Below are 24539 nucleotides of genomic sequence, written 5' to 3' on the forward strand. Positions count from 1 at the left end.
AAACCTTTAATTTGCATATTTTCAGATGAAGTAAATTTGACAACTCTTTCTTTTCCTTGCGCTATTCCCTGAATTATGTTATGAACTTATGTGAATGATAGGGCCAAGGCCATGAGCGGTGGCGCTGGCTGACACTCGCTCGATTAGTTCTAGTAGATAAACATAAATACTGCAGAAAGTGGATGGGAAAATAGCAGCGCGGTAGCTAAGTTGGTAAGAGCATCGCACGCGTAATACGAAGGCGTGGGTTCGTATCTCACCTGCGGCAGCTTGTTTTTTTCATGCACTTTCATTTCCATTTATTTACCATTTAATTCAACGAAGAACTCCAGATAAGCGACAGAGCGAAACAGCGCACCTCGCACTATAACCATGAATTCTTAACTTAATTCTGGAGTTTTACGTGCAACTACCACGATTTGCTTGTTAGGAACGCCGTAGCGGGGGACTCCGAAATTATTTTGACCACAAGGGAATCTGACCACAAGGGAAAATTTTGACCACAAGGGAAACATGGAAGCCTTGATGTCCGCGCGTTCCTTGTCTGCTTAAGGTCTGTGCTGTGCTCGATAAGGCTGAATGCAAACGCGCCAAGGGTATCAACGCGCCCGCGAGGAGTTCCTAACGCGAAGGACCGCTCGGCGGTGGTCAATTCGGCTATAATGCTTTTGCGTTCAGAAGTCATAAGTTCTTAAGTGTCCTTGAATTTTTAATCATTCGGACAAGCCAAAATGCTTCTCAAAAACGCCGTTTTTTGCTCATATGTATATTCTGCACAACAAACTAATCGCCTCATACTTCATCAGGTCATACTTGAATTTTGCTTGCGTCTTCTTGGAGGTACCGGGTGTTTCAGAGAACACTTTAAACAATTTATAAAAATTGCCTGCGCCAGATAACACAATTATAGTCCACGAGGTGGTCTACTCAAAGAGGCGGGGACATTACTTGCATCAAAAAGTGAAATGCGCAACTGATAATTAGGAAAAATTCACTAATTATGCTGTTTAACTAATTACCTTATGACACATATTTCAATTTACCAATTCTGGCTGAGGAGTTCACAAGGCGGATCCACTTGGAACAAGTTCTCAGGACGACACCAGTTAGGAGATATGAAGTCCTGATCTTTATGGAGAACTGCATTGGCGTTCCAGTTACTTTTGTACTTCAGTTCATAAAACAACGTTTTGTTCAAAAAGCAAGTGGAACGAGAGTGCATTTTTTACCGCTAGTTTGACGGCGAATATCGCGTGAATGGTGTTGTCTACGGAATTCTTTTCAAGTGTACATGCCTTGCTGTCTCACCCGCTATAATTTGTAAATTGCAATTTGTTCCACACCCTAATTAGTTAAGGTCTAATTAGTTAAAAATAAATTGAAAATGTTCGCTGAAACACTGTATGTGATACAAAAAAAAATGTCGATAGTGGAGGAAAAATTCAGGTCTAAATATCTTTATTAGCCCATATGTCCTTACCCCAAATGCGTGGGAAAATACAATGAATGTGCGTAAAACGAAGATTTATGCAACATGTCACGCTTTCGCCCTGCCTTTTGTCAGCGATTTGAGTATAGCGGTCAATGTACGTCATAATGATCGATATTATTTATTCAAACTGGTGTGCTTTGACTTCTTTCAGGGATGTGTAAATATGGTGGCAATGCCTTCGAACACGATTTTGCTACCGCGGAACCTTGTCGCACCGCAGTGTGTGACGCACAGCGACGTTGGGTCACAGTGACATCGTGAGTTCCTAGCACCTCGCAGTAAATGTACCGTTGCACCGAAAACACGATGCAAGAAGTCACAGTGAGTCTGTGAAAAAATTATTGGTGTGAAATATTCATAGCAAAGTGATTGTAAAATGTCAGGATTCGCTGTAATAGATAGTTTTAGAATAGCATTTGTCGCCTTACGCACGTTAAACGTAAGCTCCTTTGCGGGACGTTACAATGCGTGTGCTTTCAAGTCCTTTAGTTTAGCTTACGGAAAAATCAACGTAAGGGAAACGTTATAAAACAGGGCCCCGTCTGGTGCCTCGTGACAAACGTATCCAAGCCAAGAAGCTCCATGAGCAACCATCCTGCTGTTGCTATCTGGACGCGTCTCGTTAGGCGTATGGGTGCCAGAATCGCCGAACGACCTCAGAAAATGGACGTGCTATGCGCTCATAACTAACCTTCCAGCTAAGTTTAGAGGAAGCGAAAGCTGATTACAATGGTTAGTGGTGACCAACGTGAGTGAGATCTCAGTTGGTTATCATTGATCCATCACGAGAATTCACGGTGAAGCGGGAGTCATGGGTGCCGCCCCATGTTCGACAACGCTATTTCTTAGCGTCCGTAACCATTACGGACGTTAAATTCGCCAAATTACGTACGTTATCATAGCGCGCGCAAACCGCAGAAACCCAATAACGTTCCCAGCATGCGCAGTGAGGACGATGCTATTTCTTTGCGTAGGCAATGCTTTTACGTTCGGTTGGAAACGCTAAACTAATGCTGTCTACTGATAGCTAAAGAATAAAGTTTAGGTTGTCGCTACGTTTCTGGGCACAATATTTAACGCCAACTGCTTTTGGCGGAAATGTTATCTGGATGGGACAGTTGTTCCACAACAGAGGTGAAAATAAATGTACACGCAATATTGTGTCCCAGGAAACGCCAGCCAATTGAACATGCCAGCATAAATTGTGATATTGACAGTGAGGATCTGCTTCTATGTTCATATGATCAATCGTTCCAGGAAGTTTTCTGCCAGTCTGTTTTAGAATACAGCCTGAAATGCGTTGTCCCATATCATAATCCTGTTTAGTAGGAGTGTACTAGGCCACTGCATGAGGATGACCTCATACAATGATATGCAGGTACTCCGGTTCTGGAACAGCTCACTCAGCTAGAAAATTCACTAAGTTCATCACTTCGTCTAACCTGAGGACATCAATTGCGTTCTAGTGCGATTAGCATTTGTTGCTTAATTTAGGCTCTTTGAGTCTTCTGTCTATCTAGTCTCTTACACTAACCCATTGACACAAACTGCCTATTAACTGGGGCTATTCCGTCGTCATCACGTGGCCCATATACCTGCTGTCATCATTCAATCGTGAAGATGCCGCAATTGTCATCCCATTGTTGTCATTGCGTCATCAGCATACAGCCATCGTCTTGCATTCGTTGTCATATTGTCACGTTGTAGGGAAGGTGAAAAACGCAGTAGCAGAACTCTGAATCACAAAACGAACTTTATTATTTGGGTGAGCCTGTGCCCGCATAAGTAAGTGACAGTCGAAGGACAATGCGAACGGAGAGCACCGTTGGCGATTATCAAAATCAGATCTGCGAGTAAAGCGCGTCGGGTTTTATGCATGACGCGTCCATGGTTCCTGCGCAATCCCTGGTGCCCGCGTTGTAATCCTGAAAGTACTGAGCAATTCACGTTGCGCATACAAGCACATTACACATGGTCTGGTGACAACAAAAAACGAAGAGAACCATCCATATCATTCGAGAAACTTCCGAAACATCAAGGCGCGTCCTTGGCCGAGCGCTATTATTTAAGATTTGTTACACGGTGGAAAGCGGTAATCGGGGAAAATGACATTGACGGCATCGCCGTCGCGATTTCGTCAATGTAATTCAATCGTGGTTAAACAAGCTTCGCCATCCGACTCTCGTCATGCCGTCGTCATCATGCTGGTGTCGTTCAGTTTTCATCACTTAAAAACCTCATTTCGTTGTCGACGTGCTGTCGTCATCACACTGCCTAGTCTTTCCATCGACACCCCAGTTCTTCACATTCCAGCGTAACAATGCTGTCGTCATTCAATCATAATCATGCTGTCGTTGTCATGCCATCATCGTCATTGAGTCGTTGCCATAAAGTCGCAGTCATGCATCAGCCGGCATACTATGGCATGATGTTGTCGTCATACAGTTGACATCCGAACATCGTCGTCATACCATGGCATTCATTTTAAAATTTTCATCCCGCTGTTGCCATGCCGTCATCGTCATACCCCTTTGTCGTTCCATCGAGGTGATTTCCTTGTAATCACACTGTCGTCATTCATTCAGAAGATCGGCGCCGACGCCATGCCGTCTTTGTAATTGTGCCGTCGTCATAAAGTGCCCACGATGCCGTCTTGATTGCTCCGTCATCTTCAATTGAGCTGCGCTATTCAACGCTTGTAATTCCCTCATCACTAAGCATCACGTCCTTGCCTTCATACAATCACGATCATGCCATCGTCGTCATGCAGTCGTGGCCATCACAGTGTCCTCATGACATCGTCATCGCGCTATCATTGGTATACCATCGTCACAATTTGGGAATTGTCATCTCATTTTCGTCACGATGTCGCCGTTATATAATCTTCGTGGTTGAATCGATGTCATTCATTCTTCGTCTTTGCAACGCCGTCACTCCGTCGTCGTCATGCAGTCGCCGTGATGCCGGGATGGTCATGGGCGACCTTTGCGAGTGAAAGTCATAAGAAAGTGGGCTGATCGTAGATACAATGTAATTTGGATACCACCGAAACAATGAAAATCTCAAAATGACCACTACATAGTGTATATCAAGATGTGTTCTGCAATGCGGTGTCGCTAAATGGCCCGAGTGCTAATCGCATGAGCGTCGGCAGTTATCGCGAACTGAATTCTGTCCTTTTTCTCGTCACATATTCTCTTCTGTTGAATAACTAGTTAGTGCTATTCGCGTTGTGGGTTCTATCGGTCTGTACGTGTTCTTAAAAGCTATAATGAAAATACAAACGAGCCGCATTTTCTCTTTGATCATTATATCTGTAGTACGGCATGTGAACATTACGTTTAACGAGTTGCGTAAAGCAACGAGTGATCGTTTTGTTCGATCATTCCTTTCAGTGGAAATAGCTTGAATACGTGTAATTCTTTTGTTATTTTTCTGATCCCGTTTCAAAGTCATGTTTAAGGCTTGAATTCAGGGTGCCCTGGAGTAAGCGTCGTGAAATTATGGCCAACCTTTCTTCCATTCCACATCTTTTATGCGGAATAACAAGAAATACTCACTTGCAGTGTCAACGGGTGGAAATCAACATAAATGCATTTGCCAACGTGACACATAGAAAATTGTGTGCGAAGAGCAGTACTTGCAGCTATATCCTCATTGGTTAACTTGATTGGGCGTATGTAAATATACGGAGTGATCATTTTTACCTGTCCCAGAATATTTAGAAATCGCCTGTTACAGATAGCACAATTCTTGTCCTTAATCTGGAATATTCGAAGAAGCGGATATCACTAGCACGAGAAATCAAAACACACATTGAGCTTATTACCACAAATTCAATAATTACCTTCTTAATAATTACTTTACGGCAAATGCCACCATGTACGAATTGTAGCCGGGATGTGTGCAAAACACACGCAATTGAAATGAACCTCCAGTATCACGCCAGTTTCGAGATATTAATTCCCGAAGCTTGCGATGAAGTACATGCGGGTTCCAGTTGCGTTTTTGCTTCAATGCATAAAACAGCGTTTTCTTAAAAAAATTGTTGAACAATAGTTCATTTTTTACGGGGACTTTGATGGTGCATATGTGCAAACGGGCGTGACTCTTGAATTTTATTTCAAGTGAATACGTCTAGCAATTTCACCGACTAGAATTCGTAAATTGCAATATTTGATCATCATCAGCCTGGTTACGTCCACTGCAGGGAAAAGGCCTCTCCAATACTTCTCCAACTACCCCGGTCATGTACTAATTGTGGCCATGTTGTCCCTGCAAACTTCCTAATGTCATCCGCCCACCTTACTTTCTGCCGCCCGCTGCTACGCTTCCCTTCGCTTGGAATCCAGTCCGTAACCATTAATGGCCATCGGTTATCTTCCCTCCTCATTACATGTCCTGCCCATGCCCATTTCTTTTTCTTGATTGCAACTAAAATGTCATTAACCATGGTTTGTTCCCTCACCCAATCTCCTATCTTCTTATCCCTTAACGTTACACACCCATCATTCTTCTTTCCATAGCTCGTTGCGTCATCCTCAATTTAAGCAGAACTCTTTTCGTCAGCCTTCGGGTTTCTGCCCCATACGTGAGTACTGGTAGGACACAGCGGTTATACACATTTCTCTTGAGGGATAGTGGCAACCTGCTGTTCATGATCTGAGAATGCCTTGCAAACGCGCCCCAGCTCATTCTTATTCTTCTGGTTACTTCAGTCTCACGATCCGGATCGGTGGTCACTACCTGCCCTAAGTAGATGTATTCCCTTACCACTTCCAGTGCCTCGCTACCTATCGTAAACTGCTGTTCTCTTCTGAGATTGTTAAACATTACTTTAGTTTTCTGCAGATTAATTTTCAGACCCACCCTTCTCCTTTGCCTCTCCAGGTCAGTGATCATGCATTGCAATTGGTCTCCTGAGTTACTAAGCAAGGCAATATCATCAGCGAATCTCAAGTTGCTAAGGTATTCTCGATCAACTTTTATCCCCCAATTCTTCCTACTCCAAATCTCTGAATACCTCCTGTAAACACGCTGTGAATAGCATTGGAGAGATCGTATCTCCCTGTGTGACGCCTGTCTTTATCAGGATTTTGTTGCTTTCTTTATGGAGGACTACGGTGGCTGTGGAGCCGCTATAAATATCTTTCAGTATTTTCGCCTATGGCTCACCTACACCTTGATTACGTAATACATCCATGACTGCTGAGGTTTCGACTGAATCAAACGCTTTTTCGTAATCAATGAAAGCTATATATAAGGGTTGGTTATATTCCGCACATTTCTCTAACACCTGATTGATAGAGTGAATATGGTCTACTGTTGAGCAGCCTTTACGGAATCCAGCCTGGTCCTTTGGTTGACAGAAGTCTAAGGTGCTCCTGATTCTGTTTGCGATTACCTTAGTAAATACTTTGTAGGCAACGGACAGTAAGTTGATCGGTCTATAATTTTTCAAGTCTTTGGCGTGCCCTTTCTTATGGATTAGGATTATGTTAGCGTTCTTCCAAGATACCGGCAAGCTCGAAGTTATGAGGCATTGTTTATATAGGGTGGCCAGTCTTTCTAGAACAATGTTCCCACCATCCTTCAAGAAATCTGCTGTACCTTATCCTCCCCAGCTGCCTTCCCCCTTTGCATAGCTCCCAAGGCGTTCTTTACTTCTTTCGGCGTTACTTGTGGAATTTCAAATTCCTCCAGACTATTCTCTGACACATTATCGTCGTGGGTGCTACTGGTACTTTTTAAATCTCTATAGAACTCAGCCACTTGAACTATCTCATCCATAATAGTAACGATATTGCCGGCTTTGGCTCCTAACGCATACATCTGATTCTTGCCTATTCCTAGTTTCTTCTTCACTGCTTTTAGGCTTTCTCCGTTCCTGAGAGCATGTTCAATTCTATCCACATCATAGTTCCTCATGTCAGCTGTCTTACGCTTGTTGATTAACTTAGAAAGTTCTGCCAGTTCTATTATAGCTGTAGGGTTGGAGGCTTTCATACATTGGCGTTTCTTGATCAGATCTTTCGTCTCCTGCGATAGCTTACTGGTATTCTGTCTAACAGAGTTACCACCGACTTCTATTGCACACTCTTTAATGATGCCCATAAGATTGTCGTTCATTGCTTCAACACTAAAGTCCCCTTCCTGAGTTAAAGCCGATTGCCTGTTCTGTAGCTTGATCCGGAATTCCTCTAGTTTCCCTCTTACCGCTAACTCAGTGATTGGCTTCTGATGTACCAGTTTCTTCCGTTCCCTCCTCAAGTCTAGGCTAATTCGAGTTCTTACCATCCTATGGTCACTGCAGCGCACCTTGCCGAGCACGTCCACATCTTGTATGATGCCAGGGTTAGCGCAGAGTATGAAGTCTATTTCATTTCTAGTCTCACCATTTGGGCTCCTCCAAGTCCACTTTCGGCTAACCCCCTTGCTGAAGAAGGTATTCATTATCCGCATATTATACTGTTCTGCAAATTCTAATAACTCTCCCCTCCTATTCCTAGAGCCGATGCCATATTCCCCCACTTGTCTCCAGCCTGCTTCTTGCCTACCTTGGCATTGAAGTCGCCCGTCAGTATAGTGTATTTTGTTTTGACTTTACCCATCGCCGATTCCACATCTTCAAGAAAGCTTTCGACTTCCTGGTCATCATGACTGGATATAGGGGCGTAGACCTGTACTACTTTCAATTTGTACCTCTTATTAAGTTTCAAAACAAGACCTGCCACCCTCTCGTTAATGCTATAGAATTCCCGTATGTTACCAGCTATATCCTTATTAATCCAGAATCCGACTCCCAGTTCTCGTCTCTCAGCTAAGCTCCGGTAGCACAGCACGTGTCCGCTTTTTAGCACTGTATAGGCTTCTTTTGTCCTATTTATATATATCCCATTTACTGCCCTCTTATTCCTCCAATAACACTGCTAGACTCGCCTCATTAGATAACGTTCTAACGTTAAACGTTGCCAGGTTCAAATTCCAATGGGTGCAATATTTGCTGTAGAGTAATTATTTAGGAAGATAATTATTAGCTGATAATGTTGATAATGTGTTTGAAGTTCTGTTCCTGCCAATGTTCATTTCTTGGAATAAAGCAGCTCATGGACAGGAAGTGTGCAATCTGCCGCAGGAAATTTCGAAACGTTGCGGGAAAGTTAAATATGATTACCCCGTATAGAGCAGCATTAATGAAGCCGCCACATAAGTCTTAAGAGATATACCAAAATTTTCTCGTTGCGTTGCGTGTTATTTCTGCAAGAAATGGGGCGCGCATTAGTTGTGGGCATGGCGATGTTTTTCTTGCACGCGGGTATTGGAGAGAAAATGATTCATTTCCAAAGCGTGGCGTGAAGGAGCACGACATGCTCAAACTATTACAAGCCCCGATTTTCAGCAGAGTCACGTACGGTACCCCGTAAATACGTTTCAAGAACAGCGAGAGGAAAAAGTTGAGCACAGTCAAAGAAAAAAGTACAAGTTGGCTTTGGGGCTTCGCTCGATGACGCTTACAGAGAAACTACACAGTCTAAGCCTTCACAATTTTTGGGAGGAACTAGCCCACAAGTCGAGTCAGATCGAGTGACTGAAGCTTACCAAGACGGGCAGCCGCGTACTGAGACTGGGCTACGCAGTTAACGACGTTGCCAGCGGCAACCTGCTTGCTCCTCTACCCCTGAGAAGATCACGGTGGTGGGCGCCCCGAGAGACCTGCACCCGGATAACGAGGAAAGGGAAGCAAGCGACAGTACAAGCTCTACTGAAGGCCTAGAAAAGATCGACAAGAGAAGTCAGATAAACCAACGTGGCAAAATACGAGAACAGGGCGGGACGCGCTGTTAGCGTGAGGGGCAAGCGACAAGAACACAGCACAGACAACACGAACACGCAAACAGCATGTAACATCGACCAAACAGGCCACATTTCAGAACAAGCCCAGCACGTCTTGAATAAACAAGTCAATTTTCAAAGAATGTATATTGTCTGGGCCCGAGACACGAGTTCCTGGCAGTTAATTCTGTGACATACGCTGCTGACCGATATCACATTCTTTAGGTTATCCTGCCGGGTGCACGATCCCCGGTAAACCCACACGATGCTGTCTCGAGGCAATATACAGACATTTCGAGCCACTGCAGACTGGATAGGAGGACCTCCCTACTCCCGCACCTGAAGCTGACCATAGAACATATGGTGACGTTCCGAAAACTACAGATTAGCCCATTTCCGCACGGTACCCTACTGCACACCACCTATCGTACGAGCTACAATTACAACTGCACCTTCTGCTCTGTGCCCAATACTCCCTATGACATGGTATTGGAGTGTGGGCAAAGACATTAATACCACCCATCACAGGAGCGACCGTCGAGCAGTGGGAGGCCCAGCTCGCAAGCCGGAACCATGAGAACCAACATCTAAGTCATGCTGCACAGCCAAGCAGTCTGAAAACGGGCTATACTTTGCATTGCAATTCTGATGCCATTCATCTTTCGGTCTCGGAGATTATGGGCACTTCCTCTGCGATGCATGTTGTTTGGCATTCTGCTCTAAGCCACAATTTGTTTTTTTGTTATGCGGTTTTACGTGCCAAAACCACGATATGATTATGAGGCACGCGTAGTGGGGGACTCCGGAAGTTTGGACAACCTTGAGGTCTTTAACGTGCACCTAAATCTAAGTACACAGGTGCTTTCTTTTTTTTAATGCGGTAGCGTGCCTTCTGGCATAATGAATTAGAATTGTAGATACACGCCGGATTCCCAGAGGAAGTCCAGCAGTGTCCGGTTGTGAGGCCCCAACATCCAACTGTCTACATCTGTAGCCGACCTGGGTGCGGGCCACATCAAAACAGGTGTTTGTGGCGGAGGACGTGTAAAGAGGGGCAAGTCCAGAAGAGCTGCTTCGTGTCCACCGCACCGGCAGGAGCAGGATAGAAGGGGCATTAAACGCTCACGGAGGCACGGTACTGTGCCGACCACGACCAAGTCACCGTAGGGATAAGGGCGACACGGAGGCATAAAGTTCGTAGAAACACTTTTTCCCCGCGGTAGGCCGCCTGGGAGGTCGGTGCCACAGGGTGGAAGAAGTGCTCGCGTGGCGCGCTGAAAGTTTTCTTTTTCTGTGAGGAGGCTTGTTTCCGGAGAGGTGGGGCCGATTGAAGGGGACGAGCAGTTTTCATTGTGACTTGCTTCATCTACCAAGGCCTGTGTGGGGGTGTGCAATGTGATATCTCTATTGTACACGCACTGTAAGGGGTAATTGCTCAAGTGTGTCTTGAAGTGCTTGTGCCAAAACGTCGGAATTCAGAAAACTTCGCAGACAACGAGTGGCAGCTGAAGAATCGGTGAAGATGTCAATGTGTCTACTAGACGAAAAAAAGAGTGGACAGAGGTTGGATGTTGGGTCTCGAATGGCCAAGAGCTCCGCCTGTCTCGACGGTCAGGCAGTGCAGCAAGCATGCGAGCAGGTTGTTATTTCTGTCAATATTTCCGGGCAAGCAATAGCCATGATGAAGTGATCATCACTCACACTTGCCTTGACATGCGCTACACGTCTCCGGGAAGAGTTCTCCCTTCTAGGCGATGAGATATTTGCCGTCACACTGGACTCGCCGAGGTGGCCAAAGGATCGTGTGTGTATGCGAGTGATAGGCCGATTGTCCGCAACATGCTGATAAAGCCACGGTGGTAGTGGTGGGCAGGAATCGCGGGGCAACACTGAACCGTCTGCCATATGCGTCTCAAGAGCTGCGGCTTCAGAGATATTATGGCACTTCACGGAACGAGCTTGGTGGCGCTGGTAAACCAGTTCGTCTGTTCAGATATCTGTACAGGAAAAACATTGATTCACAGTGGAGGAAAAGAACGAGGAAGCTTACCAGCAAGTATGTGGCCTGTAGGGTGGGCAACACAGCAACAAAGACGGTCAAGCGGAAAGTCAGAGACGCTGAGATAATCTCATGGGTGGCAGCAATGGAATGGAAACCTGCCTTGAGTAACTACTTGAAGGGAAGCTGAAAGCTTTTCCAGAAAAAATGAGTGAAGAGCAGTACGCCGTGGTTTTCAACCCTCTGAATCCGAATATCGCATCGAAATTGAGCGAAAGCAAAAGCAAACATATTTTATTTCGACGAAAAGTGCAGCAGCAGACACGCCCAGCTCGCGCGCCTCGTTTCCGCCTGTGATTGGTCAGGCGCCTCTTGACGTCAACAATGGTGTTCGTCAAGACCGACTGCTGCCGCTACACACGAAGCACGGTGCAAAGTAGTTTGGTGGTGTTTTGGTGAGACGGTCATAGAAATTTTCGAGAGCTTGCGTTTCTCTGAGGAGTTTGGCGTTAAGTCCAAACTCTACGAGAGCAATTTTGCGCGCGACGGTGACGGGCGACGGCTTCGAGCGACAAAACGGACCGTCGCTTGAACAAATCGCTCGGTGTTGTCGCTCGATCGCTCGTTTCTAGAAATCTGGAACTCGTCGCTCGTTGCCCGGAAATGCTATGAACGACTAGCCAATTGTGCGAAGCCGAAACTGGATGTACATAACTCCAGTACTACTGTTTCGTACGGAACGAGCAAACTATTGAATTTTACACGTGCAAGAATAAGAACCTAGTGCAAGACCTTGACAAATATATTGTGCTCCTTCTTCAGTAAAACACATCAACTTAAATTGATAAAGCATGCGTCACGCTAGTTGCGGCACGTATATTGCTGCCCTCATCCCGCGAAGTCGTCGCTCAAAGCCGTCGCTCGCGTGGAGTTCGGCTTGCAGACGACGAGTGAACGCGACAGCCATCGTCTCGCTTGTAGCGCTGTCGCTGTCGCGTGCAAGGTCACTTGTAAGGGCTTTATACTTGTACATACTACACGTACGTACATACTTGTACATACTACATGTACGAGCCGACTGCGAAGAGCCGGCCTCTCCCAGAAGCAAAAAATGCTGGTGCAAGCACTGCTTTCCACGCGAACGAAGGCGAAGTGTTAGCATCTCCTTGTGTTGGAAATGTTCTTTGGCGAGTATGTTTTTTGCTAAGCTGCATTCAGCGTTCCAGTGAGTACGTTTCCGGGCAAACAACTGTAGTGTTATGTTGCTGCATGCCTCTTCGTAGAACGTAAGCGGTGAGGCGATATTCAGCATTTGTGCGCTGCCCCAAAGCTTTCGGCAATCTACACAGACCGTTTAAACGCAGGAAAAGTTTACCGGCTGTTGTAGCACGTGTAGTATAGAACCTTCATCAGCGCGCCATCCGCACGCTACTCGTAACCGGCGAATTCCGTCGGCTACGTGAGATGGTCGGTTTCTTATGTGCGCGAGAGAAGGGGGAGCGCAGCGTCTTGGCGTGAGCAGGCTTTCCAACAGACGCAAACTTTATGCTTGCACTGCGTTATGGTAGCTGCATACAGGCTGTTTCACAACACACGTGCGAACAGAAAATTCAGGGCGCTTTGCGATGAAACCTGCGACAAGGGTGGGCGATAAACATGCACCTTCCGTTGAGCGCGCTATTTTTTTAGGAGAACCCAAAGCACGCATTATTGATAAACTCCGGTAGTAATCGTCACGGAAGTGGTTAGAGCACAACAATGTTGTTCTTGAGCGCTTGAAGTTGTTTCGCTTCACAGCAGCCTCCCACTTAGCTGAAAGCTTCTTGTCTTGCAGGAACTAATGGAACATCGGAGCGTCGTCGCGGCCGCTGGTGTTCGTGCGAGCGTAGGCTGCACAGAACGCCGGCATGATCGGCCTACAAGTTCAATTGATGCTGCGCACGTCAACTACCACTCCTATATACACACAAATAAAGGGATGTAGGGTCGAGCTAAGCAGATTAGGACGGCACGCACGCAGAAATAAGCCTGGTCAGGCACGGTCACGGAGACTGCGAAGGAGCGGAACACGAGTGTTGACGTCACTAAGCCGCGATTTCCGATCTCCGCTCGCATCGTCAGCGTCAGCAGCAGCGCGCGGCGCTCGACGGGGGGCGGAGCTACAGCGCAATTTTAACCGACGATTGCGTCGCTCCTAAGTGAAAAATACCCCTCAAAATTTTACCTTCATTGTTTATAAGGTTCCCGCATCCGTATATGAGCGTCTTATCGAATTCGACAGACTCTTCAGCTTCCATTTAAGAGGAAAGAAGCAATTTATGATAACTCAAAGGGAAGCTCATTACTTTTCGAAGCGAGATCGGGATGCTTTAGAACACGCACCTATAAAGCAAGATATAAAAAGGAACAAAAAGCATGTGCTTGCTGCGGTAAAGCTAGGGAAACTATGGAGCATGCTCTACTAGAATGTGAAGACATCTACCCAGCGGTCGATTTAGGCACCACTGGCCTCCTTGAAGCCCACGGGTTCAGCGGGAGCAGTGGAAAAGTAAGCATGTCTGAAATAGGCATTTGTAAGAGGCGATTGGAGGATTGGTGGACGAAAAGTAGGGAAACGAAAAAAAAAACAGAGACGTACAAAGGCACAGTTAGCAATAGGGGATCAGAAAATTTGGGTGTGGGAGTTCATAGTGTGTATTTGCTTTATTTTTTATTGTTTAACTTAGGTAGGACATTAGGCAGTATAATAGCAAGAGCTTGGTGGCGCAACCCACCGCCCCGTTCCAAAGGGGGCGCTCATAACATCCATCCATCCATCCATCCATCCATCCATCCATCCATCCATCCATCCATCCATCCATCCATCCATCCATCCATCCATCCATCCATCCATCCATCCATCCATCCATCCATCCATCCATCCATCCATCCATCTATCCATCCATCCGCCAAGCATATTTAATTGCGCTTCGGCCTGGAGCGCGTGAACGGGAGTAATTTGTGGAAGGCCCGTAATAACACGCATTGCTGCTCGTTTGATACATTCCAATTGGTCCCACTTTGCGCGTGTCATGTGGTGAAACTGGGGTTGGTATATCAATCTTGGCTGTCACACGGTACGTATGAGGAGGCGGGCGATGGCGGTTGTGGCACCACCCGACTTTTGAGAAATCCTGCGTATGAGGTGCACCATTTCGAATGCCTTTTGACATGCTGTGCGAATCCAGGGGCGGGTGGAGCCGGAAGCACACAAGTCCAAGCAGAGGACTCGAAATGAACTGACGACTGGAATTCTGCTTCCGCGCATAAAAAGGGCAATAGCGGTGGTGTTAAACGCATGGCCCCCGCGCGAATTCGCGACAGGAAGTAGAACCCTTTTTTTTTGTGGTGGCAACGCGAGTGCTACGAAAGAACAGTATTGATTTGTTATTGTAAGAGCGAGCTGTAACCTTCTGGCTTGAATTTCGAGAAGCGGGTGCATGAACCAGACTGTAATGCCATCCACATAAATGGTGCGTGCAGGTCAGTAATGTCGCCCAATCGCCATGCCAAGGATAGGAGGCTAATGGTGAAAAGTATGGGGGCTAGCAGTCTCCTTTGTGGTACACCGCAATGTGGCCGAATGGATCCCACATTGTCTTTTTTGATGCTGATGGCTAATTCACGAGACGTAAGAAAGGTGTGAATAAACTTGCACATGTGGGCGGGTAAGTGAATCCAGCGTAGCACTTCAACGAGGGCAGCGTGGCTGACGTGGTCATAATGCCGTGAACGGACCTGACTCGGGTCGATCCGCCACCAATCAGAACCATAGAAGTGACCTATGCCGTCCTCTGCAACAAGATGGGGGCGAAAGCCAACTTGCGCCGGATTATACCATGAATGTACGTCTAGCCACCACTAGAAACGGTTAGGCACCTTGTGTTCAAATAATTTCCACAAAGTAGACATCAGAGATATTGGTCAAAGGTTGGATATGTTGTCACGAGGTTTGCCGGGCTTTGGGATGGCGGTTATAGGTGCTTGCACCCAGTGCTCCTGTACTACTACTCCTGACAACCATGCAGTGTTTAATGAGCTGGGAAGAGTTTGCAAGGTGGCTCCTTCTAGGTTTTTAAACGCCTCATAGGTCACGCTGTCAGTGCCTGGGGGAGTCTTCAATTTGGCTTGCTCTATTGCAGTGAGAAATTCAGCCACAGTGAACGGAGGCTGCATGCCAGAGATAACTCGAGCTGATGGTATTACTCTGGTATTTGGCGGAAACGTAAGTGGGGCGAAGAACACAGGTCGTTGCGTATAATCATCATCATCATCAGCCTGGTTACGCCCACTGCTGGGCAAAGGCCTCTCCCATACTTCTCTAACTACCCCGGTCATGTAATAACTGTGGCCATGTCGTCCCTGCAAACTTCTTAAACTCATCCGCCCACCTAACCTTCTGCCTTCCCCTGCTTCGCTTCCCGTCCTTTGGAATCCTGTCCGTAACCCTTAATGACCATCGGTTATCTTCCCTCTGCATTACTTGTCTGGCCCATGCGCATTTCTTTTTCTTGATTTCAACTAAGATGTCATTAACTCGAGTTTGTTCCCTCACTCAATCTGCTCTTTTCTTATCCCTTAACGTTACACCTATCATTCTTCTTTCCATAGCTTGTTGCGTCGTCCTCAATTTAAGTAGAACCCTTTTCGCAAGGCTCTAGGTTTCTGCCCCGTACGTGAGTACTGGTAAGAGACAGCTGTTATACACTTTTCTCTTGAGGGATAATGGCAACCTGCTCTTCATGATCTGAGAATGCCGGCCGAACGCATCCCCAGCACATTCTCATTATTCTGATTATTTCAGTACAATGACACGGATCCGCGGTCACTACCAGCCCTAAGTAGATGTATTCCCTCACCATTTCCAGTGCCTCGCTACCTACCGTAAACTGCTGTTCTCTTCCCCGACTGTTAAACATCATCATAATCATCATCAGCCTGGTTAAGCCCACTGCAGGGCAAAGGCCTCTCCCATACTTCTCCAACTACCCCGGTCATGTACTAATTGTGGCCATGTTGTCCCTGCAAACTTCTTAATCTCATCCGCCCACCTAACTTTCTGCCGCCCGCTGTCACGCTTCCCTACCCTTGGAATCCATTCCGTAACTCTCAATGACCATCGGTTATCTTGCCTCCTCATTACGTGTCCTGCCCATGCCCCCCATTTCTTTTTCTTGATTTCAACTAAGATATCATTAACTCGCGTGTGTTCCCTTACCCAATCTGCTCTTTTCTTATCCCTTAACGTCACACCTATCATTCTTCTTCCATAGCCCATTGCGTCGTCCTCAATTTAAGTAGAACCCTTTTCGAAAGCCTCCAGGTTTCCGCCCCGTACGTGAGTACTGGTAATACACAGGTGTTATAAACTTTACTCTTGAGGGATAATGACAACCTGCTGTTCATGATCTGAGAATGCCTGCCAAACGCACCCCCAGCCCATTCTTATTCTTCTGATTATTTCCGTCTCATGATACGGATCCGCAGTCACTACCTGTCCTAAGTAGACGTATTCCCTTACCACTTCCAATGCCTCACTACCTATCGTAAGCTGCTGTTCTCTGCCGAGGCTGTTAAACATTAGTTTAGTTTTTTGTAGATTAATTTTTAGACCCACCCTTCGGCTTTGCCTCTCCAGGTCAGTGAGCATGCATTGCAGTTGGTCCCCTGAGTTAGTAAGCAAGGCAATATCATCAGCGAATCACAAGTTACTAAGGTATTCTCCATTAATATTTATCCGCAATTCTTCCGAATCCAGGTCTCTGAATACCTCCTGTAAACACGCTGTGAATAGCATTTTAGAAATCGTATCTCCCTGCCTGACGGCTTTCTTTATTGGGATTTTGTTGCTTTCTTTATGGAGGACTACGGTGGCTGTGCAGCCGCTATAGATATCTTTCAGCATTTTTACATACGGCTCGTCTACGCCCTCATTCCGCAATGCCTCCATGACTGCTGAGGTTTCGACTGAATCAAACGCTTTCTCGTAATCAATGAAAGCTACATATAAGGGTTGGTTATATTCCGCACATTTTTCTATCACCTGATTGATAGTGTGAATATGGTCTATTGTTGAGGAGCCTCTACGGATTCCTGCCTGGTCCTTTGGTTGACAGAAGTCTAAGGTGTTCCTGATTCTATTTGCAATTACCTTAGTAAATACTTTGTAGGCGACGGACAGTAAGCTGATCGGTCTATAATTTTTCAAGTCTTTGGCGTCCCCTTTCTTATGGATTAGGATTATGTTAGCGTTTTTCCAAGATTCCGGTACACTCGAAGTCATGACGCATTGCGTATACAGGGTGACCAGTTGCTCTAGAACAACCTGCCCACCATCCTTCAAGAAATCTGCTGTAACCTGATCCTCCCCAGTTGCCTTCCCCCCTTGCATAACTCGCAAGGCTTTCTTAACTTCTTCCGGCGTTACCTGTGGAATTTCTAATTCCTCTAGACTATGTTCTCTTCCATTATCGTCACTGGTACTGTATAAATCTCTATAGAACTCCTCAGCCACTTGAACTACCTCATCCATATTAGTAAGGATATTGCCTACTTTGTCTTTTAACGCATACATCTGATTCTTGCCAATTTCTAATTTCTTCTTCACTGCTTTTAGGCTTCCTCCGCTCCTGAGAGCATGTTCAATTCTATAGATGTCATAGTTCCTTATGTCAGCTGTCTTACGCTTGTCGATTAACTTGGAAAGTTCTGCCAGTTGTATTATAGCTGTAGCGTTAGAGGCTTTCATACATTGGCGTTTCTTGATCAGACCTTTCGTCTCCTGCGATAGCTCACTGGTATCCTGTCTAACGGAGTTACCACCGACTTCTCTTGCACACTCCTTAATGATGCCCACAAGATTGTCGTTTATTGCTTCAACACTAAGGTCCTCTTCCCGAGTTAAAGCTGAATACCTGTTCTGTAGCTTGATCTGGAATTCCTCTATTTTCCCTCTTACCGCTAACTCATTGATCGGCTTCTTATGTACCAGTTTCTTCCGTTCCCTCCTCAGGTCTAGGCTAATTCGAGTTCTTACCATCCTGTGGTCACTGCAGCGCACCTTGCCGAGCACGTCCACATCTTGTATGATGCCACGGTTAGCGCAGAGTATGAAGTCTATTTCATTTCTAGTCTCGCCGTTCGGGCTCCTCCACGTCCACTTTCGGCTATCCCGCTTGCGGAAGAAGGTATTCATTATCCTCATATTATTCTGTTCCGCAAACTCTACTAATAACTCTCCCCTGCTATTCCTAGTGCCTATGCCATATTCACCCACTGCCTTGTCTCCAGCCTGCTTCTTGCCTACCTTGGCATTAAAGTCGCCCATTAGTATAGTGTATTTAGTTTTCACTCTGCCCATCGCCGATTCCACGTCTTCATAGAAGCTTTCGACTTCCTGGTCATCATGACTGGATGTAGGGGCGTAGACCTGTACAACATAACTTTAGTTTTCTGCAGATTAATGTTTAGACCCACTCTCCTGCTTTGCCTCTCCGGGTAAGTGAGCATAAGTGAGTGCTTATAATACCCGGAAAGTAATAGCTGCGCCATGTCAAATGCAAAGACATTTGGGTTTGTTCTGGATGCGAGATATGCGCTGGAACCCGAGTCAGGAGAGCACCCACCAACTTTCATTGCTCGGAACGTTCTCCCGATTGAGGCGGCGCTGGTGGTTGAACCTAGCGATTGGTGTAGCGAGGAACACCTCGCCAATCAGCGTTTACGGGAGAGGCGGCATTAGTGGCGTCAGGCGGGTGCTGTCAGCTGACGGCGGCAGAGTTGAGCTTCCACAGATTCTGGATGTCGGCTTGCATGAACCTCTGCCTGGCGACGCTGTACCCAAAGCTGTAGGAGTCAAAGAAGTGGTGCTGGGCGATGTTCCTCGAACCATGACGATGAAGTGGCTGTGTTGACCGCTGCTTGTTACAATGGCATGGTTTCGTGTAGCGGGTCGAGAGCGTCCCTTGCTAGCGAAGCACGAAACGTGTCCCATTAAATCCCCTTACGTTTGCGACGGAGGCGTTCGGTTTTCTGAGGGGCTATGCCAAGCCGAATGGTATGGTAATCACTCCCCTTGCATTCCGGTTCCAGATTCCAGGTAATCGTTTGATGGCCCAATGACTATGCCACGTCCTGTGAATGCGGTGGCCTGCGTGGGTGGGTGCAGCGTCATGTAGGCATGGATACGTCATTAATCAGAGTAAAATTGTTTTGGGTAAGAGTATCAAGGATAAGACATCTATGCTCACTGGACAAAGAGTACTCACACTCATGGTGAGGAGCACTGAAATCACCGGCGATTAGAATGGGACTGCCAGGATGATGCCGAAGAAAGCCAGGTGATGCACCTGTGGTGAAGACGGTTTACTTGCCCTTAGTGGGGACGCACATAACACGACACAAGTAAATCGCACACTAAGAGAATTGCACTTTTACGTATCACCACCTCTTGCCACACAGTGGACCATGTCACCGTAGGTAGAGCCATCAGAACAAGAGAGGTACGAACGTATATAGCTGATTTGCCTGATTTATCACCTGACAGGCACCCGCGGCGATCTGGGGTGGAAGGTGTTGGACTGCTAGTAAAGTCTGAAATTCGAGGGAGAGAGTTCTGCTCGTGTAGGAGTAACGCCAAAGTTCGAAGTGAGCCCAAGAGAATGCGTTCTCGGAGCTCACTAACCTTGGCAGCAAGACCCGGACAATTCCACTAAATTACACATGAAGGTGAGTTAGAAGCCACTGTGGCAGACATCATAATAAGTGCTCCGCGAGAGTGGCAGTTGGGGCCTGTAGCTGTTGCACGATATAACGCAGAAGCGATGCCTGGTCGGTTTCAAGTTTGGGTGCGGATTTACACGTGCACGCAATACCTGATGCGAGCGCTGGTGCAGGGCATTTATGAGGCCTTTGCGCCGCCAATGACCGATTTGTTGTGGACGAAGTGCTCGCAGTGACAAGGCCGTTGTGGCGAGAATTGAGTTTGGATAATTCTGTTTGCAATCTTTCAATGCTGCTATCGGTGCGACCCAACTCCTTTTGAACTTCCCCCTGGGCCGTTGTTGTAGACGTACGAAGTCTGTCACGGGTTCTAGGTTGCGTGAGGAGCAGACACCACGTTAGATGATGAAGAGTCATTTTCCTCAGTGGCCTTATCTCAATCTGCTAACGGATCGAAGCGGTTGGTGGGTACAACAGGTCCTGAGCATGTGTAGTAGGGCGAAAAGTGCGAACGCCGCGTTTACTTTTCTGAGTCTTACGCTTGGTTGGGCAAGCATGATCCGTTATTGAGTGGTCATTGGATTTGCATAGACCACATTCGAAGGCTAGAGAGGGGAGAGAGAGCGAGAGAAACAACTTTATTGAGCCGAGCTCGACATCTTAGACGCCATCGATGGAAGTGGTTCCCTCTTCACGGGACCCATATGCTTCCCTAGCTGCCTGGACCCTGGAGATCAGGACGAGCTGGTCTTCCAGGGCGGTGCTGGTTAGAAAGGTCTCCCATCGCTCGGTAAGGGTGGATGAGGGATGGGGTAGGGTAGTGGGGCAGGTAATAGGTGGGGGGATTGCCTTGATGAAATCGCATACTCCAATGACGTGTTGGAACGTGCCTAACTGAGTTTTGCAGAAATTACAATCCTTCTCGTACCTTTCCGGGTACACCTTGTTTTGAAAGTAAGGGTGCGGGAATGATCCTGCCTGTATCTGCCTGTAGATCACTTGCTGTTCTCTGCTAAGCGATTTGTGAGGATCGGGGTAACGGCGCCTCTCCGTCTTATAATGATTCATAATGTCTCTGTAACTAATTATGCACTGTGGCTCACCTACCTCTACCCGGTGTACCATCTGCCTGCGAACTGGCGGGCAAGTTCGTTTCCCTCCAGCCCAGAGTGAGCCGGTGTCCATATCAACTCAACTTTCCTTTTAGGTACGCCACGTTTACTCTTGAGAATAGCTAGTGCCACAAGAGACACCCACCCCTTTCTGTAATTGTTATACGCCTTTTGCGAGTCACTGAAAATTCTTCCCACCTTGGGCTGCGCGAGTGCTAAGGCTATCGCGGCCTCTTCTGCCACCTCCGGAAAAGACGTCTTGATGGAGGCGCAGGTTACGAGCACATCCCGCGTCTTAACTGCCAGCGTGGCTTTCAATGAAAACTTGGGTAACGAAGCGCCTGTGAAGAGAGTGACCCCCTCTTCCTCTTCTACTATTTGTCCCAATGTCTCCGTCAAGGCCGCTATACGAGCCGCTCTGCGGCCGTCGTTACGACCCGACCTCATGTTTCTAGGCAGTGGCTTACTGTGGATTTTATGCGCCCACGACCTCGGTAACGGCCCCGTTTCCTTCCGCTCTGCCACTTGCCAGCCCAACTTGGCAAGAACGCGACGTTCCGACGACGTTTGACTGAGTCGAACTCTTTGATTAGATGGACGAGCTAGTATTAACTCTTCGACGACGTTGTGCTTGGCCATGCCGAGAAGCTTGTTGGTCGAAGAGTGCTTCGGAATGCCCAGCGCCATTTTGGTTGCCTTGCGTATAATGACGTTCAACTGGTCCCTGTCTTTTTTCAGTAACTTAAGGTACGGCGCCACGTAAACGATGCGCGAAGTCACGAAGGCCTGGACGAGCGTCGGTGCATCGTCGTCCTTCAATCCCCTTTGTCTGTTTGTGACTCTTCTGATCATGTTCGAAATTTGTTCCGTTGAAACATTGATTTTGTCGCTCGACGCCCCCGCCTTGCCGTTGTTCTGGAAGATGACACCCATGATACGTTCTTGCCTGGTTGGCGTTATGGTCGTCCCGTCGATGGTGATGCGGACGTTCTCTTGGTCTCCTTTCTTTCTTTTTGACTTGATGACGAGTAACTCTGACTTCTGTGGCGAGCAACTGAGGCCGCACGATTTAGCGAACTCGTGCACGGTGTTTGCCACTCTCTGAAGAGTCTCCTCCATCCAACTCTCCGACCCTGCCCTCGACGTCCACATAGTGATATCGTCTGCATAGAGAGCGTGATCTATGCCCTCTATGTCTTGAAGCAAAGCCGGGAGAGGGAGGAGTGCCATGTTGTGGAGAAGCGGCGAAAGAACCGATCCTTGCGGGGTACCTCGGTCTCTCAGGGCTATCGGTTTCGACTTCTCCAATTTTGATCGTTGCCGTTCTATTGCTTAAGAAATCTTGCACATATTTGAATGTTCGCTTTCCGCATCCCGTTTGGCGCACGTTACGGAGAATACTTTCGTGTGTGACGTTATCGAAGGCCCCCTTGAGATCGAGCGCCAGGATAGCTCTTGGCGTAGGGGTCTTCGCTTGCTTGATAACCAGCTCGTGTAGTTGCACCAAGACGTCTTGCACGCTCAGGTGCCTCTGGAATCCGTACATAGCCGGTGGCATCTGATCAGTGACGTCCAAATGTCTCTGTAGGCTCTTGAACACCATACGCTTGACCACCTTCCCTACACATGACGTGAGGGAGATGGGGCGCAGATTCTCGACGTGGGGTGGTTTCCCCGGCTTGGGAATGAAATGCACCTCCACTTCTTTCCATTCTTTTGGTAACGAACCCTTCTCCCAGGACGCGTTGGCGAGGTTTAGCAGTTCAGCTTTGCTTTTGTCGCTTATATTTTTTAGCATCGTGTATGTAACGCCATCCATTCCCAGTGCGCTGCCTTGATTACTTTCATGGATGGACGCAACCAGCTCCAGTTCGGTGAAGGCTTCGTCCATCTCGACGTTGCTATCTGCTTCACACTCGTGAGTCGGGTTACCGCTCTTCTCGGTCCTGAGCTATTTACTTGTGAGCTCGCGAATGAGCTTATCCCCGTCCCCGTCGTAACTGTTGATCGTTCTTGTGAGGTCTCGAATGCATGCGGTCTTGCTTTTTAACGGATCTATGAGGTGCCGCAACAGCTTCCAAGTCTTCTTCGTTGACAGTGTGCCTTGCAGGTTGTCACACATCTTCATCCAGTTTTCTCTGCATAGTTGTTCCGCATAACCGGTCACTTGCATGCTGAGCACGTGTATACGTCTGCGAAGCTTGTTGTTATGTCTTTGCCCCTTCCACCTTCGAGTAAGACCGTGCCTGGCCGCCCACATGTGACGAAGCCTGGTGTCTACGAAGGGAATTCGCGTGCTCGTAGTAATCTTCCGCGTAAATGTCTTTACAAATTATCGCTGCATCGTTGCCTTTCGGCCCACGCCTCATACGTCTTGGTGTCTTGGTCCTCGTCCTCGCCTTCACTGTCTGCGCTTCTACGTGGCCGGTCCCGGTCTGTAACGTTGGCTTGGCTTGGCCCAGTTTCGCCTTGATTTCGGTCCCCCCGAGGGTTACACAAATTATATCGTGATCCGAGCCAAGATTTTTCCCCGTGTTACTCCAAGTTACGTCGAGGTTCCCCGAACTAGCGTCAGATCAGGAGTGGCGTCCCAGACCGTGCTAGTGCCTGTCCAGGTCGGTACGCCCGGTTCGTTAACCACCTCCATGTCGTGATCCTCTATAGCTTTAACCAAATGGTTCCCTCTTTAGGACGAAAATTTGTAACCCCAAATGGTGTGGGCGGCGTTGAAATCTCCTAGCACTAAAATCGGTCTTGTTCTTTCTTCTTTAATGCAGTCCAATATGGTGCCTTCAAAGTCAATGACCCTGCTGGACGGTCGGCAATAAGCATTCAGGACGAAATTGTTCTTGTCCTCCCACTCTCCTGCTGTGAATTTCGATGAGCGTATGTTCGCAGCCTCGCTGGGCGGTCACGTGCTGTGTGACCGCCACGTTGCTGCGGACCAAGATCGCAGTACCCTTTTCGCTATGGTCCGTATACGTAATGTATCCCGCGAGCTTGGCCCGGCCATTGGTCTCTTGTAACGCTATGATATCCAGTTTCTACAGTTCTATTGAAATAACGTCGCAGTCTCTTTCTGGTTTCCTTTAGTCTTCGTCATTTTCTAGTTTTTGAGCGGTAGATTTGCGCACGGAACCAACTTTTCGCGGCCTGACCCGCAGATTAAGTCGTAATGACTTCATTTTGGCAACGGTGAGATGCTTACTTTTCGCATCCAACGTCATTACTCTTACGGAGAGTTGGCTGCATTTGGCCTGCACATTATCCATTCTTACTGTCAGACTGTTTTGCGCACACATTTGAGAAACTTGGCGGGAGATTTGCGTAAGCATGCTCATGG

General features: G+C 47.3%; 1 protein-coding gene across 2 annotated transcripts in view; it reads left to right on the forward strand.

The window, feature by feature from the left end:
• LOC142574256 (uncharacterized) overlaps positions 1-24539 on the forward strand; it is a 157047-nt gene that overhangs the window by 91649 nt on the left and 40859 nt on the right. For both annotated transcript variants that reach the window (XM_075683384.1, XM_075683385.1), the window contains one exon: positions 1644-1749. In XM_075683384.1, coding sequence (XP_075539499.1) covers positions 1644-1749 — 106 coding nt within the window. The remainder of the gene's footprint in view (positions 1-1643; positions 1750-24539) is intronic.

Source organism: Dermacentor variabilis, chromosome 3 (genome assembly GCF_050947875.1).
Source record: "Dermacentor variabilis isolate Ectoservices chromosome 3, ASM5094787v1, whole genome shotgun sequence".
Lineage (NCBI taxonomy): Eukaryota > Metazoa > Arthropoda > Arachnida > Ixodida > Ixodidae > Dermacentor > Dermacentor variabilis.